This window comes from Mustela lutreola, chromosome 8, assembly GCF_030435805.1.
Source record: "Mustela lutreola isolate mMusLut2 chromosome 8, mMusLut2.pri, whole genome shotgun sequence".
Classification (NCBI taxonomy): Eukaryota; Metazoa; Chordata; class Mammalia; order Carnivora; family Mustelidae; genus Mustela; species Mustela lutreola.
Window position 1 is genome coordinate 19,592,093 of NC_081297.1, and position 18,228 is coordinate 19,610,320.

At 37.7% G+C, this 18,228-nt stretch overlaps 1 protein-coding gene and 1 pseudogene across 20 annotated transcripts in view; both read right to left on the reverse strand.

Moving 5' to 3' along the window:
- Positions 1-18,228, reverse strand: part of MLLT10 (MLLT10 histone lysine methyltransferase DOT1L cofactor) — a 234,733-nt gene that overhangs the window by 123,011 nt on the left and 93,494 nt on the right. For 18 of the 20 annotated variants that reach the window (XM_059183958.1, XM_059183957.1, XM_059183965.1 and 15 more), the window contains 3 exons: positions 4,279-4,382; positions 2,787-2,880; positions 810-905 (listed from right to left, as the gene is read on the reverse strand). The exons of 1 other annotated variant lie outside the window; for it this stretch is intronic. In XM_059183958.1, the coding sequence (XP_059039941.1) occupies positions 810-905; positions 2,787-2,880; positions 4,279-4,382 (294 nt within the window). The remainder of the gene's footprint in view (positions 1-809; positions 906-2,786; positions 2,881-4,278; positions 4,383-18,228) is intronic. One more of the 20 variants, XM_059183963.1, reaches the window with a different exon arrangement.
- On the reverse strand, positions 8,057-11,657 carry LOC131838181 (NADH dehydrogenase [ubiquinone] 1 alpha subcomplex subunit 5-like; annotated as a pseudogene).

An 18,228-nucleotide genomic window follows, 5' to 3' on the forward strand; every position in this document is an offset into this window, starting at 1 on the left:
ACCAAATCTATTCCCAAATCCCAAGTATTTATAAACATGAAAATGTTTTAAACTATTTTATACCAAATGTTTAAGGCTAATGTTATTTTCTAATTAAAGAGGTCTTTTTTTATGCTCACTTTGTTAAAAACAATTCATAGTAGTATCCTTTTCCTATGCTGACAATTATGTCTTATGAATGATATTATAATACTCATTATTAGTTCACTAAAGATTACTCATATCCTTAAAATAAATAAAAATGTAAGCAGAAAACAGGTAAGTCAGAAGAAGACAGATTAGTATCAGGCAAGCTTTTAGTGCTTTATTAAAAGAAAAAATATTCTCAAACAAATGGTATGACATTTGGCCATTAAAAAAACCAAAAAAACAAACCATTATTATTACCAACACTGCAGGGGAAAACAGTCAAGAATATACAGAATTTCAAAACTGTTCCATTATAAAGTGAAAAAGCAGATGAGATTTTTACTTACATGTGAAATATCAGTTAAAAATATATAGACACAAACGATTATTGCTGAAGTCACCTGAAGATTTCATAAGATGACCACAGCAACACATGCAAGAAATCTCTCTCAAGCTTTCAATTTCTATTCCAAATTTTCAGTGGAAATAGGTTCTGCCATACAAACATATTGGCATTATTTTAAACCTATTTTTTTACTTTATACTCTCAAATTAGTAAAAAAATTTTCAGTATTTCAACATCTCCATCCATCTATCAAGAACTTAATTTTATCTAAAAAAGGAAAAAAAAATCTATTAAGTAGATGTGCTACATATATAGCAACAACAAATCCACTTACTTTTTTCTCTTTCTCATGATGTTTATCCTGAGAGTGAGAGGAAGAATCACTTAAACTTTGATCATATGACCTATTAGATCCCCGTTTGCTCTTTTTCTAAAAAAGAAAATATATATACATACATGTATATGTATATAAAAAATTTTAAATAATCTTTTTGTTAGGCTTAACCTATTCAAGTGTGTAGTATTTAAAAATGTCTACTGAAGTTAAAAAAAAATTCTCACTATTTTGAACTATATAATCCAATTTAGAAATCATCCATATGTATTATCTATTACATTCATTATAAAAGAAAACCTAAACCTAAATTTAACATGAATGCCATATTTTTGTACATTTATTAAAATGTCTGAAAACAGACTATAATTTCAAATAAGCAATAGCCATGTCACTTTATCACAAAACCACCCCTTAAAGAAATCAACTATAAATTTCAATGTCTTCTTTAAAAAAGAAAAGGAGTTTCAACCAAAACAGAGAATGCCATACTGAGGAAGGACGCCAAGACTAAAGAAAAGAAAATTATTTGAAGAGTTATTTTTTGCCATACTAGGAAAAGCAAGCAGCCTTTTAATCTCATATTTTCAGTATTAAGGCACAGTTTGCTAAAAACTTGTCTCTGCAGTTCATTAAGAAAAAAATTAAAGGAAATATCAGCATTAGACCCATGCACTTTTCAAAGCATTACTGAAAGTATTGCACATTCTGTTTAAAATACTTATATAATTCCATAATAAAGTATGCCAGTGAGAGTTATTTGAAGTGTTTAAAACTTAGTGGTATCATAACCAGTTTAAATTAAATAGAAATGACTATGAAAGGTATTCAAAGTCCATGCAAATGTAGAGGTTATACAATCTTACTAAATTATTGAAGACTCTTCCTCTCTAGCAAATGGGTACCAACGTGTCAATAACTAGCAGTGAGAAAATCCTATCTGCACAAACTCAAAATCCATCTTCATTATTTCTAGATTTTTTCTATATCATCTTCCATTTAGAAAATTAACATTCTGATATGCTTTTCACATCTAGGAAGCAAAATTTTCAATTCTACTTTCTCAAAATTTCTATTAGAACACTTCAATATTCTTTGCCAGCCCTTAAAATAAATCAAAGTCTTCAATATCAAACAATATATTTAGAAAATCTTAAGTATTTTAATATGTATGAACCAAAATAGTCATGAGCTGATTTCATGAGAAAGGGGCTCCTAATGATACTGTTTCTTTAAAAGAAAAGAAGAAAAAATAGCCCCACTCACAAAGGAAAGGTAATAAGGGGGAAAAAAACCAAAACACTAAAGAAAAACAAAGAACACTTAAACTTTCAGTGTATACATCTAATTGTTATCATTAAAAACTAAAAACATAGACACTTAGGACATTAAATATTGATCCTTCAAAGGAACATGGACACAACATATGTAACACCTAATCAAATTTTACCAACTCAATCATTCATGCAATTATGTAACAGTAAAGACTGGCAAAATCTGAAATATTCCCAAAGTTGTATTTAAATACATTTTTCTCAAGATAGTCAACTAAGAAGTTACAAAACAGCTTTTAGTTTTACTCTCTCCTAGTAAATAAAAATGAAAGGAAAGAATAACTAGCAAAAAATGAGAAACGAGTGATAAAAAAAGCACAAAATATATAATCCAGTATCAAAAAAATGAAATTAAATGAAACAGTGTTAGACTACAGAGTCCTTTACATGTGCTGCTTCTACTAAATGTATCCTAACATTTACTATTAACAGAAATTATTTTACAATATTCACCTTTATAAACGCACCTAAACAAAGCAAAGTCTTTAAAAATTATTCAATCTTTTAATTTCCAGCAAAGAACATGCCAACCCCATGCAAAAATCAAGAGAAAGGGAATAGCTATTACACTTTTTTTATAAAACAAAGTCAAATCTATTCTAAAACTATGTGTTATCATTTTAAATTCAAGATAAATTCTTACCAGCTTACTAAAATGGTATTTACAGTAGCCACAGTATTGGACATTATCTGCACCATTCCCTTCTTCTTCACAAAGTAGTCCTGCAAACTGAGCACTGAAAATAAAAACCAAAAAAATACATAAAATACAAACAATACACATACTGAGCTTCAAACTACAGTATATATAAAATTAAAATCCCCTCCAAGCATGTAAGATTTGTAATTAACCCTTACACATCTCCTAAGAGAAAAGGAGAAAATGAACTTGTGTACTTGTGACCAAGTACATTCCACCTCAACCATGATTGATATTTTCTACAATTACTTTGTAGTTTATAATAAACTTTTTATCCATCCATCTCTAACAAGGATCAAGACTTATACAAGTTTTATGTCATCAAACAGACATTAAATTGCTTTAAGACACCCCCCAACCCCCTAATTAACACTTCATTTTGCTTTTTCCTTCTGTATCATAGGTACAACAGTAAGGCCAGGCCTCTAAAGGGCTGAAATGACTTGTGATGGGATAAGCCCACAGATGTAGATTACATTCTGTTATAAGGAAAATGCTTCCAGTCACAGAACCATACAGCAGACAACAAAAACATGTGTTTTCTAGTCAAAAACAATGGAAGACAGTGAATCAAAACCTAAAGTTGTGATAGTCATTTAAAAAAAAAAAAAAGGCACAAAGCACTAAAGTTTATGACCATCTTCTTGTCAATTTGTCATCAGTATTAACTGCCAATGTTATTTAACATTTCAAAATTACAACAGTATTAGTATATATCTCTACCCAAAAAAGAACTTTCAAGATCTTTAAAAATTAAGTTCATTATTAACAGAATTTATGAAACCAAAACTCTTTTCTGCTCCCCAAAAGTAATCTAAAATGGACTTCTTAAATCCATATACTAAAAGCTCAGCAAATAAAGCAAGTGCCTATACTGGCTGCTAGATATAGACTATTTCTGAAAAGTAACAAGTACATGGATTATTCCCAGACTCTAATTTTGAACTGTTGCCTATTACGCTGAATATTTTATTTTAGGATTATCTTTGCTCTTGAAATTTTATGCCAAGAAAAGTATCTAAGTAACTTTTTAGGAAGTAGCCACTAATTACTGTGAATATGATGGTGACTGCCTTTTCCCCTCTTAAACACAAAATGAAAAAACACAGTCATTCACTAAATATTTAATATTAATATTTCAGGCATTACAGTAAGTTTACCTATATCAGCTCATTTAGTCCTAACAATAGGTAACCAACACCAATACTTTAAAATAAAATGAAACTAAATAAAACATGAGAACCAGAGTCTGCCTATTCAAAATTAACTCTGGTAAATTCAATTACTAGAATCATCTTTATTATATCTGAACATAGAAACTATCTCAATAGAATTTACTGTAAATATCTGGATACCTAAACCTTTAACTTACAACGTATTCTCTTGTACAAAGTACAAGAATTTCAGTTCTGCACAATGACAGAAACACACTTACCATGTCACATGGAAAGCCTGTCGACATCCGTGTTTATTACAGGTCATGCAAGCACCAGTGGCTGCTTTGCTTTCTCTTCCTTGTTCATCACAAATGTAACAAGTCTTAGTATAGAGAAAATAAACAAAATCAAGCAAAAACCTTAAAGTGCTTTATAGATATGAATTTTACAATCATCTTCAGAAATCAAGATTGGGTTTACTATCTAATCTGCTTTACTTCAAAATATGAATTCATTTTTCTGACAGTAATCTAAGTTTTACACATATGAAAACATAAACAAGGACATGGAGAGAGACCCAGTAGGGTCTCACAAAGGCTCAGTCTTCCTCAGGCTCAAACACCCTACATGAAAGGAAGAATCTTCACAGGCACTGAGGACACAGCCTACAACACCTTGGTCTTAAAACTTCCTCACCAATATTCACATGATTTCTGTAACGAGAGTGTGAAAAGAGGTTTGTCTTTCGTTTCTGCTGGAAGAAAGCATACCTAAGAGAGGTTAACAGAGGGAGTTGGGACCTAAGAGATGAAGGATGGTCCTAAGCAATCCAACAAAATTTAGGCCATTTCAACTGTTCACAAGAATCCTATATGTGCTGTCATTCAGCCTGCCAACCTGACATACTGAACCTTAGAGAAAGACTTTTTTTTTTTTTTTTGGAGAAAGACACTTGAGCTAAGGAGGTCAAAGATGTCTCTGTAGGAATTGGCCAATGAACACTCCCAGAAACATTGACTGACATCTGGTCCTTTTCCTAGGTGAAAATAGATGATAAAATTATCAGCTGACTAGAAGTTGAGTATACAAAAATAAAGGTCTACATAAAATCAGGTGATACACTTCTAAAATGAAACCAACTTCTTTCTGCACACTAATGAGGTATAATCCAGCCAACTTCAATAGGACCACATGTATTTTTAAACCTAGAGAGGTTCCCCCCACTATGCACTGTGGTGCCAAATACCACTCAACAATATTTACAAGAACACAGTTCTCAAAAAAAAGCCTTGTATCAAGTCAGGTAAATTAATTAGAACTCCTTTGTTGAAAAACAAGGACTCAGAGTGAACTAAATTACAAAAATTATTTTATACCTCTAACAAGCAAAATCCCAAGTTACAACAAAACCAACCCAGATACACTGAATAAGAGCATCCCTACCCATTCAAATTACACAAAGAAAAGTACCAAACAATTATAATGGAAGAATGTAACATACATTTTTTAAACCACATATGATCAAGAATATTAAAAAAAGAAAAGGCAGAGGAGACTGAAACAATAACATTTTATATAACAAAATTTAGGGAAAATATGCAAGGGTCTTTAAAGGATCTCTCAGTAACTTCCAAAGCAGTGAAAAGACACCACCATTTGACCATTCAATAAAACTAAAAATTTTGATGATATTAAAAAAGAAAGGGGAAGTAGGACTTCTAGACTTCTGGAATGGCAGAGTGAAGAGCTCCCTCATGGATCCTCTCCCCAGTGAATTAACCACTTCATGGATTGAAAAAAAAAAAAAAATCTCTAAAAATTATCCTAAAAACATGCATCAAACAGTAGAAATTTTATTCAATGAATCTACTAAATCTCAGTAAGAACAGTGAGAGTCTGTGGAACTTGAGTTATAATCTGCTCCTATCACACCTCACCACACATACAGCTTCGTGTGATGGAAATTACCCTCTGAATGGATGTGGTTTAAAAAGGCTCCCTCTCCCCCAGCTCTTAGCCTAACGCTATACTTTTACCCTTGGAGAACCAATCTCTAGTGACTCTCAACCTACTTAGTGCTATTAGCTCTCACTCGTAGAATTCCATCCTAACAAATGGCCAAGAATCCTGAGGCCACAGCATCCCTACCTCAGCTTGCTAATAGAATGGAAGTCCCAATGGTAGAAGAAATGATCTGAGAAAACCAAGGGCTAAAATAGTATACCCTTCCCTCCTCCCAGCACCCTGCTGAAGTACATGTGTCTCTTCAGGAGAAGCAGAGTGTTTCTCCATCCCCAGTTCCAGAGGTTCTCAGAAAGACCTCAACAGCTCTGCCTGAGGTGACAAACTTTATTTGGAACAGAATTAGGTGTTGACAAGCAACTAAGACAGGACTAGTAGCTCCAAGATACTAGAAGAAACATACACGTATGAATGTTTCCAGCAGAAACAAGCAAAACCAACCTGACGATTAACAGAGACAATGAGAAGAAGACAACAAATAAGGGCTCTCCCAGGTTCACATTCATCCTTGGGGATTCCAGAAGGCTATGTACACATACAAATAGGTTGCACCCAACTGGGAAAAATCCAAGTGGGACTTGGGGCGGACTTAAAAGCATTCCCAAAGCCACACACAAATCCACAGCCAATAAGGTTCAAAGGGCTACCAGTCTGAAAATAAAATCATACTCATACATGATGGTCTGAAAGACTGTGTGCATCAGGAACAACTGGAGAAAGAAATTCAGATCTACTTAGAAAATAATCTCTAAATCACACATATTAAATGGCAAAGGGTGAGAATCTATCTAGCTAATAGGGCTTAAGCATAATCTTTGACTAATAAAGTGGTTTATGCTGACCTACGGACAGCCCTAAAAGTCAGGTCTGTTTTGTTTTTAAGGTACGTATTTGAGCAACACCACCTCAAACTATACATTCTTGGGGAAACAGACATAAGCAAATTAGCCCAGCCAAATCATTAAATGAGTAAGTGACCAAAGAACAGGACCCACAAGGAAAAGAAATGACCCTTCTCCAGAGTGGCTATATTATCTAAAAAGTTGTTTCAAGAAAAAATTGTAAGACATGCAAAGAAACAGGGCAGTATGACCTATACACAAGAAAAAAAAAGAGACATTAGAAATTGCCTTTGAAGAGGGGTCCAGATGTTGGACTTGAAAGACAAAGACTTCAATGAAATGTAAATTTTAGAGTTCAAAATTCCCTAGAGGGGCTCAATAGTAGATTTGAATTGCCAGTAAAAAAAGAATTAAGAAACTTAAAAATAGATCAATAAACTGGCTCGGTTGGGAGAGCATATGACTCTTGATCTTAGGATCATGAATTTGAGCCCCACACTGGGTAAAAAGATTACTTAAAAAATAAATAAACTTGGGACGCCTGGGTGGCTCAGTGGGTTAAGCAGCTGCCTTCGGCTCGGGTCATGATCCCAGCGTCCTGGGATCGAGTCCCACATCGGGCTCCTTGCTCCACAGGGAGCCTGCTTCTCCCTCTGCCTCTGCCTGCCACTCTGTCTGCCTGTGCTCGCTCTCACTCGCTCTCTCTCTGACAAATAAATAAATAAAAAAAAATAAATAAATAAACTTTAGGGGCACCTGGGAGGCTCAGTGAGTTGAGGTCCAACTCTTGATTTCTGCTCAGGTCATGAGCTCAAGGATGTGAGATCAAGCCCTGCCTCAGTCTCTGTGCTGCACATGCAGCCTGCTTAAGACTCTTTCTCTCCCTCTCTCTACACCACCCTCCTCTAAAAAAATTAAAAAATACAGTTAAAAAAATACATCAATAAAGATTATACAGTACAGGGGGTGCCTGGGTGGCTCAGTGGGTTAAGCCGCTGCCTTCAGCTCGGGTCATGATCTCAGGGTTCTGGGATCGAGCCCCACATCGGGCTCTCTGCTCGGCGGGGAGCCTGCTTCCTCCTTTCTCTCTGCCTGACTCTCTGCCTGCTTGTGATCTCTCTGTCAAATAAATAAATAAAATCTTAAAAAAAAAAAAAAAAGATTATACAGTACAAAGAAGAGTCATCTTTAGATTACACTACCTATAGTAGAGTCTCCAAAAATATATTGGACACCATTTTTTATATATATATATATATAAAATGACAAAACTAGTTAGGGAAAAAAAAGGACAGAAGCTGTATCTAAAAGAAATAATGGCTGAAAACTTCCCAAATTTGATGAAAATCTGTATCTAAAAAGCTTTATAAATACTGAGAGAGTCACCCTCAAAATGATCAAAGCCAAAAACAAAAAACAAAACAAAGTCTTGAAAGCAACACAAGGGGTGCCTGGGTGTCAGGGTCCATTAAACTCTTGGTTTCGACTCAGGTTATGATCTCAGGATTGTGAGAACAAGCCCCATGTGCTCCGCATTCAGTGGGGAGTCTGCTTGTCCCCCTGCCCCTCCCCCTGCTCATACTCTCTCTCTCAAATAAAATAAAAATTTTAAAAAATAAAATAGCAGGCATAAATCCAACCATATTAATAATAGCATTTAATGTGATTACACGCAAAAGGAAGAGATTAATAAAGTAGACTTTAAAAAAAAGTTCCATTTACTGTCTACAGAAGGCATGCTTGAGATCTGAAAGTACAAATTAAAGTACAAATAAGGGGGAGCCTGGTGGCAGTCAGTGAAGTGCCTGACTCTTGTTTTTGGCTCCGGCTCTGATCTTAGGGTCATAAGATCAAGCCCCACATCGGGCTTTATGCTCATTGTGGAGTCAGCTTGAGATTCTTTCTCTCTCTGCCCCTCCACTCGTGCTTTCTCTCTAAAATAAATAAATTTCTTTTTAATTATGGAAGTACAAATAACTTAAAAATATAAAAAGAAATACCATGCAAAGGGCAACCATAAGATGGCATAGAGTGGTTATCATTCTATCAGATTAAAAAAATAGACTCTTGAAACAACACATAATTAAAGAAAGGCGCCTGAGTGGCACAGTCAATTAAGCATCCAACTCTTGATTTTGGCTGAGGTTGTGATCTCAGGATAATGAGATCATGCCCCACCTCAGGCTCAGCATTGGACATACAGGCTGCTGCTTAAGAGTCTCTCTCTCCCTATCCTTCTGCCCCTCCCTACCCCCCACTCATGCTGTCTCTCCCAAAACAAAACAGAACAAAACAAAAAGATTATTAAAGATAAAGAAGAATATTTTTTAATTAAAAAAAGGTCAATCCGGAGCGCTTGGGTGGCTCAATGGGTTAAAACCTCTGCCTTCCGCTCAGGTCATGATCTCAGGGTCCTGGGATCCGGCCCGCATGGGGCTCTCTGCTCAGCAGGGAGCTTCCCTTCCTCTCTCTGTCTGCCTACTTGTGATCTCTGTCTGTCAAATAACTAAATAAAAATATTTTTAAAAAATAAAAATAAAAAAAATCAATCCATCAGGAAGATAAAACAACTACAACTGTGTGTATACATACATATATACTGAAAGAGAGAAACAGGAAACAAGAGAGCTCCAAGACACATCAAATCAAAGTAGAAATAAGTAATTTGGTAATTTTTAAATATTAGCTACCAGATCAAGGAGAAAAAGTTGTAAAATAACTGAGGATTATTGAGAAAATGCTCCCAAACAACAAAACTAGATATAGTTTTAATAAAATGTCAAGTATGTGAATAAAGCCATACTCAAGCCAAATTCCTGGCCAGAGTTTTCACTTAGGGAAAATAAAAGTTGTATTTTAACCTAATTTTTTTTTTTTAACTATAGAAGATATAATTACATCAGTTTTTCATCAATACACTACTCATTTAATGATGATTATACTGGCCATTTCCATTGGCTGGCCAGAGGCTATTCCACTAAAGGCTTCCATGATTTCCATTATATTATTTTTCTTGCCAGACTTAGTTCATTTTCAGCCTAAAGAATCACCTCTTGCAGCTGGGCACCCTGAAGCTGATCTTCTAATTTCTTTTTATTTTTTAATTTTTTTTATTTTTTATTTTTTATTTTTTTGCAGATTTTATTTATTTATCAGAGGGTGGGAGAGAGAGCAAGCACAGGCAGAGAGAATGGCAGGCAGAGGCAGAGGGAGAAGCAGACTCCCTGCTGAGCAAGGAGCCCGATGTGGGACTCGATCCCAGGACGCTGGGATCATGACCTGAGCTAAATTAAAGGCAGCTGCTTAACCAACTGAGCCACCCAGGCGTCCCTGATCTTCTAATTTCTTAACATCTGATTCCACTTCAACCATACTCAACTTCTCATTTGCAATCTATTCTATATACTTATTACATCTGCATTTTTGGGAATTTGCTCAAGAACAGCAAGAATCTTAGTGTACAATATTCTTAGCCTCTCATGTGGATTTCACAGCCAATTCCACAAGGCTGCTGGTCTTCTTCAGCAAACCCACCATGACAATGTCGACAGGCGGGGACATAAAGCCCTCTTAACCTAATTTTTAAGTTAAAGAAACAGGGCTCGTATAAAAAGGATTTAAGGGCCAAATTCCAATCCCATCTAAGAAAGCTGAAAGATTTCTTAGCTGAAATCCCTAAGAACTATAAGATGTTCCGAATATCCACCAATAATATAGCAAGAATAAAGATGTGCAGATAAAGCTGAAATTAGCTAAAATTTTAACACACTGCTAAAGGCTGATTGTGGGCTAGTATGACAGTGTAGAACCACTGGAACCACTGACAGAGTTCTTACCCATTCACAGGCTCTACTCCATGAACTTTTTAAAGAGGCTCACGGGGAGGACTGACAGCTAGGAGACAAAATCCTCAGAAATAATCTCCCTTAATGGTGCAGGCATGATGAACCAAATCAGGTACTACTGATGGTAAGATATGAAATCCCACCTCCTACCCAAACACTCCTTTCAAAAGCCTTAAGCATTTGGGGATCTGGAAGCAAACCCTGTCATATCCAAGGCATGGGTAAAGACCCACCATGCTTAAGACGACACAGGAAAGAATCTTTATCCTTAAACTTTAAGCAAGGGACAGGAAAAATTCCCAACCCTAAATTCCTACCCCTGTTAACAATGCTATTAGAGGGCTCCTGGGTGGCTCAGTGGGTTAGGCCGCTGCCTTCAGCTCAGGTCATTGTCTCAGGAGCCTAGGATGGAGTCCCGCATCAGGCTCTCTGCTCAGCGGGGAGCCTGCTTCCCTCTCTCTCTCTGCCTGCCTCTCCATCTACTTGTGATTTCTCTCTGTCAAATAAATAAATAAAATATTTGTTTTTAAAAATGCTATTAGAGGTTTTCCTAGTGCTGGGGGAGAGGCAAGAAGCCCTCCCTCTTGCTCACAAGTCTTTCCAAGACACAAATGTAGGCCTGCCCTGGGGAAGAGGAAGGAATGCTGAAACCCTGAGGCCCAGATATACAGGGCCTAACAAAGACTGAGGCTGGACCAAAACAACAGAGAAATCGCAAGCCCAAAACATCAAACAAAAGCAATGGAACACTAAGGGAAAAGCAGAAGTGTACCAGGAAGAAACTAAGCATGTCTGACAAAGCATCACCTCTTAAATTCATAATTTTATCTGAATATTATAATCTCAGGGCGCCCTGGGGGGCTCAGTGGGTTAAGCCTCTGCCTTCAGCTCAGGTCATGATCTCAGGGTCCTGGGTTCAAGCCCTGCACTGGGCTCTCTGCGGGGGGGGGGGGGGGGGGGGGCTGCTTTCCCCTCTCTCTCTGCCTGCCTCTCTGCCTACTTGTGATCTCTCTCTCCCTCTCTCTCTCTAATAAATAAATGAAAATCTTTAATAAATAAATAAATATTGTAATCTCAAAAGCTCCACATCTCATCTTCGGAATCATCTAAATCAGGTGAGGGTGAAACTCTGGGTATGGTTGATCCTGAGACAAAATTCATTTTAATTTGTGACCCTGTGAAATAAGGAAAAGTTACCTGCTTCCAAGATACAGGGGTGGGCTAGGTATAGTATAGACAGTCCCATTTTAAAGGGAGAAGCTGGAAGGAAAAAGGGATTTACTGAAGTAAAGCAGGTTTGTAATTCAATAGGACACATCTGGTCTGTCCTTTAAGCCCACTGGGGTAGCTTGCCCCTCAGTCTTCCTTATATTTGGGTTGAGGGCTGGAGTATTAGGTATTTTGCTTCCACAATGTTTGTGTTTAGCCCCCACAGAGGCTGATTTTTCTCCATGCTCTTCACTTTACAACACTTTTTTTCCCCCTACAAGTCCTAAGTTTGTTCTGTTCACTGTACAACAGGCCAGTAAGTCAAGAGGCTGATATTTGGTAGGAAAGAGATTTTATTCTGCAAGCCGGCCAAAGAGATGGAGGACTATGTCCCAAAGAACCATCTCCTCAAGCATGAGATTCAAGCTTTTATGTTAGGAAGTGGGGACGGGGGGGGGGGGGGGGGTGTAAGAAATGAGGGGAAGTTGGGAGTCAAAAGGTGACTGATGTCTGTACACATTCAGGGTATGTCAAGTAATTTCTTTGTTCTTGGTCAGCTGAACTTTGTGTATAGAAGTCTGGTAATATTGTTCCTGTAAACCTTAAACATAGCCTAGTTATTTCTGTATATACTTCCTTATCTCCTTGGGTGAGGTATATTTCAAGGAAAAAGCAGTTTTTGCAAATTTTAGCTGTAACATGCCTACATGCAGGGCTAAGCAAAAGTTTCTAAGTTTCCGTCACAGTAGCAAGGAAAAAAGCAGCAATATGGAGTCAGACACTGATACTAGAATGAATTAAGACTTTGGGAGATGGTAGGGTGCCTGGGTAGCTCAGTGGGTTAAGCCTTCGGCTCAGGTCATGATCTCAGGGTCCTAGAATCGAGCCCTGGATCAGGCTCTCTGCTCAGCAGGGAGCCTGCTTCCCCCTCTCTCTGCCTGTCTCTCCACCTACTTGTGATCTCTCTCTCTCTCTCTAATAAATAAATAAATAAACAAATATAAATCTTTAAAAAAAAGACTTTGGGAGATGGTAGGATGAAATCAAAGTATTTTGCATGTGCTAAGAACATGAAGGGAGGGTAACAGATTACTATATGCTGGATTATGTCCCCCAAGAAAGGTATAAGAGACCTAATAGCCCCCAATAAGTCAGAATGTGGTCTTACTTGGGAACAGGGTCACTGCAGATGTAATTAGTTAAGATGAGGTCACATCAGGGTAGGGCAGGCCCCTAACATTCAACATGACTGGTCCTTATAAGAAGAAGATGGCCGCTTGAGGATACAGAAGCAAAGGACTAACACTGGGGTGAAAAGGCAGAGACTGGGGTGATAAATCCATAAGTGAAGGAATGCCAAGAACTGCTATCCACCACGAGAAGCTGGGAGAGAGGTCTTGAACAGATTCTCTCACACAGTTCTCAGAAGGAACCAATGCCAATACGTAAATTCCAGACTTTCAGCTTCCATAACCATGAGAGAATAAATTTCTATTGTTTTAAGCCACTCAGTTTGTTGTACTTTCTTATGGCAGCCCTAGGAAACCAATAAAGAGGTTGTAAGAAAAACTGGCTATGAGTTGGTAATGTTTTAGAGTTGGGTGAAGAATTGCAATGGAGGGTGCCTGGGTGGCTCAGTGGGTTAAGCCGCTGCCTTCGGCTCAGGTCATGATCTCAGGGTCCTGGGATCAAGTCCCGCATCGGGCTCTCTGCTCAGCAGGGAGCCTGCTTCCCTTCCTCTCTCTCTGCCTGCCTCTCTGCCTACTTGTGATCTCGCTCTGTCAAATAAATAAATAAAATCTTAAAAAAAAAAAAAAAAGAATTGCAATGGAAAGTAGTTTCATTATACTATCGTTTACTTCTGATAATTTCTAAAACAAATACTTATATTCTTACAGTATGTAGCATAAAAATGAAAACTTCACAAAAGCATAAGTAAAAAAAATTAGAAAACATTTGAACAATACAATTATAAATAAACCCTAAAACTGCTCTTTATACCAGGTACAAAAGAGATCAATCAAGAGCTTGAAGAAAGGTAAAACTCCCAAGTGAATGTTCATATGAAGAAAACCCAACAGAAATGAGGTGACACACAAAGTATTCAACACCTTCAAAAAAGTAAAACTAATTTGTAAAGGAAGCATCAAAGTTATTTCTATACTCTTATAAAGATCTATATTATATGCCCCCACTGTCATAGAGCACACCAATCCAGTAGCCTACTTCAAACCCGACTTTTTTGCAGCTACGATGCATTCCTTTGTTACCTCAACCTTGTAGAAAAAGAGATGGTAGATACAAAAGTACCTGTCTTATGCCCTTAAAAAAAAAAAAAAAAAAAGTCACATGCTGCATTAACTAGGAATTTGGGTGGTCACTGTTTCAGAGCACGCCAATGCTTTGAACTTTCAAAGAGAAAAATTAGACCATAATGGATTTTAAAAATAGCAAACTCCATTCTACAACTTTGTACCTTGAGAAAAATCCCTATCAGCAATAGTAACCTGATCAAAATTAGAAATTATTGCTAGCAGCTTTACTTCTACTTGAAACTATTTCATGATTTTCTATTACCTGGTGCTGCTGAACATTAGTTGGGTGATGAAATCTCATTATTCCAATTTCAGACCCGAAATGTATCCTTATCACTTTTTCTCATACCTGACACCTCTGATCATCTTATTACTCCTTGTAATTACAAATACAGACATATTTATACGACCTTGTAAAATAAAACTTAAAAAGTTTCTCTTTTAAAATACTAACGTACTCTCTGTTTCCCAGCCTATATAACCTCCCAATTTCCATACCCTATCTCTGAACTTGCATGTTCTATTTGTAACCTTGCCATTTCCTTTCTAAGAAGTTAATAAATTGACTTGCACTCAGTATAATTTGGCCTAAGAAAAAAATTTTTTTCACAGAACAGAATGCCTAAACCAGTAGCATGGAAGATAACCAAAAGAAAGCTCCATGCTACTGGATCGATGAAGGCAGAGACCTAACCTCTATAGTTTGTTGTCAGAGTCTTCCCATAGCAGTGGAAAAGACCATTCTGTCAACATATCCAGATATGCAATTCAACTTCTATTTTCTTCACACACACACAAAAAAGAATGGACCATGTGTATACTCTTGCACAGAAGACATTCACTCCTTACAATCCTTACATGTTTAATTTCAACATTACGGCTTTTACACTAAAAGTGCTACAGATATAGCCATTATGGCAAATGGACTTTTCCTCTTAAAAGATAGTATCTCACAATGAACAAAGTCATTTTCATTTTCCATGTGACTTGGAATACCGCAAGAGAAGTTGTATCATTTTGCCTTAGATGTCTCACTTACAGCATGCAGAAAATAACAGATTTTAGCCACCTGTGAAGAAAGAGCCAGAATAAGGGTAATAGCTATCACTCTGTTAATTTTCTGAAACTTGCTGAAAGATTTTGTGACTGTGATGTATAACTTCCTTAGTACTATGCAACTGCTCTGTGCATATGTACAGAGCTCTGTGTATACATAAGAATGATCTTGGCATGCCTAGGTGGCTTAGTCAGTTAAGCAGCTGCCTTCAGCTCAGATCATGATCCTGGGGTCCTGGGATCAAGCCCCACGTCAGGCTCCCCATTCAATGGGGAGTCCACATCACTCTCTCCCTCTGCCTGCTTGTGAAAATCTTGAGGAAAAAATGATCTTTGCATTACAAGTACAGAAAAATAAGAGCAATACTATAATTTGGTGCATACTATAAACAGTTGCCCCCTGAACATGCAGGTTAGAAGTCTCCATCCCCCCATGTAGTTGAAAATCTGTTGCAGGAGCACCTGGGTGGCTCAGCTGAGTGGCTGACTCTTTTTTTTTTTTTTTTTTAAGATTTTATTTATTTATTTATTTGATAGGCAGATCACAAGTACACAGAGAGGGAGGCAGAGAGAGAGAGGAAGAAGCAGGCTCCCTGCTGAGCAGAGAGTTGAATGCCAGGCTGGATCCCAGGACCCTGAGATCACGACCTGAGCCGAAGGCAGAGGCTTTAACCCACTGAGCCACCCAGTTGCCCCTGAGTGGCTGACTCTTGATGTAGGCTCAGGTCATGATCTCAGTGTCATAAGTTCAAGGCCTGCATCAGGATCCCTGCTCAGAGGGGGAGTCTACGTGTCTCCTTCTACCTCTGCCCCTCCCCCATTCATGAGCATATGGTCTCATTTACAAGGGCACCCGTGCACTCTCTCTCTCTCTCAAATAAATAAATAACTTTTTTAAAAAAATAAAAGCCAGGTATAACTTTTGACTCCCCAAAAACTTAACTAACAGCCTACTGTTTACCAGAGGCCTTAACACATATTTGGCATATGTATTATATACTATAAACTAGATGAAAAAATGTCATTAAAAAATATCATCAAATGGGGCGCCCGGGTGGCTCAGTGGATTAAAGCGTCTGCCTTCAGCTCTGATCATGACCAGGGTCCTGGGATCGAGCCCCACATCAGGCTGTCTGCTCAGCAGGGAGCCTACTTCCCTCTCTCTCTGCCTACTTGTGATCTCTCTTTCTCTGTCAAATAAATAAAATCCTTTAAAAAAAAAAAAAATATCATCAAAGGGGCGCCTGGGTGGTTCAGTGGGTTAAGCCGCTGCCTTCGGCTCAGGTCATGATCTCAGGGTCCTGGGATCGAGTCCCGCATCGGGCTCTCTGCTCAGCGGGGAGCCTGCTTCCCTCTCTCTGCCTGCCTCTCCATCTACTTGTGATTTCTCTCTGTCAAATAAATACATAAAATCTAAAAAAAAAAAAAAAAAAAAAAAAAAAAAATCATCAAATAAAATACATTTAGGTACTGTACGGTACTTAGCAGAAAAAATCTGCATGTAAGTGGACCCCACATGGTTCATACCTATACTATTCAAAGAGCAACTGTAATCCTATATAACCTATTTACTTTTCAAAGACTCAATTTTTAAATCACCCTGTATCTTGCCACACACCCCCCAAAAAACTGTGAAGTCTGTGTGTTTATAAATATTTTCTTATGTCACCAATACGAAAAGACAAACTGAAAAAGTCCCTGCGGTATATTCAAACAGAACTTTATTTAAAGAGTTCTTAACTTTTAGAAAACCTAACAGTTTAAAAGAGAAGGAGAACACTGGCAGCAACCTCTTCCATCTCAGCCACAGCAGCTTCTTCCTGGACACATTGCCAAAGCAAGGGAAGCAAAGGCAAAAATGAACTACTGGAGGGCGCCTGGGTGGCTCAGTCAGTTAAGCGGCTCCCTCTGGCTCAGGTCATGATCCCAGGGTCCTGGGATCGAGTCCCACATCGGGCTCTCTGCACAGTGGAGGGCCTCCTTCTTCCTCTCTCTCTGCTTGCCGCTCTGCCTACTTGTGCTCGCTTGCTCTCTCTCTCTCTCTCTCTGTCAAATAAATAAATAAAAATCTTTGGGAAAAAAAAAAAAAGGAACTATTGGGACTTCGTCAAATAAAAAGCTTTTGCAAAGCAAACAGTTAACAAAACCAAAAGATAACCCACAGAACGGAAGATTATTTGCAAAGGACATATCAGATAAAGGACATATCAGATAAAAGACATAGCAGATAAAATATCCAAAATCGACACCCAACTCATCAAACTCAATACCCAAGGAACAAATAATCCAATCAAGAAAAGGGCAGAAGAACTGAACAGACATTTTTGCAAAGAAGACATCCATCTGGCCAACAGACACATGAAAAACTGCTCAACATCACTGGGCATCAGGGAAATACATATCAAAAGCACAATGAGATACCACCTCACACTTGTCAGAATGGCTAAAATTAACAGGTCAGGAAACGACAGATGTTGGCAAGGATGAGGAGAAAGGGGAACCCTCCTACACTGTTGGCTGGTGCAGCCACTCTGGAAACAGTATGAAGGTTCCTCGCAAAGCTGAAAATAGAGTTACCCTATAGCCCAGCAACTGTGCTACTGGGTATTTACCCCAAAAATGCAAATGTAGTGATCCAAAAGGGCACACACACCCCAGTATTTATAGCAGCAATGTCCACAATAGCCAAACTATAGAAAGAGCTTAAATATCCATCAACAGATGAATGGATAAAGAAGATGTGGTACATGTATGTATGTACACACACACACACACACACACACACACACACGATGGAATATTATGCATCCATCAAAAAATGGGACCTTGCCATTTGCAAAGACATGGATAGAACTAGAGAGTATTGTGCTAAGCAAAATAAGTCAATCAGAGAAAGACAATTATCATATGATCTCACTGATATGTGGAATTTGAGAAAC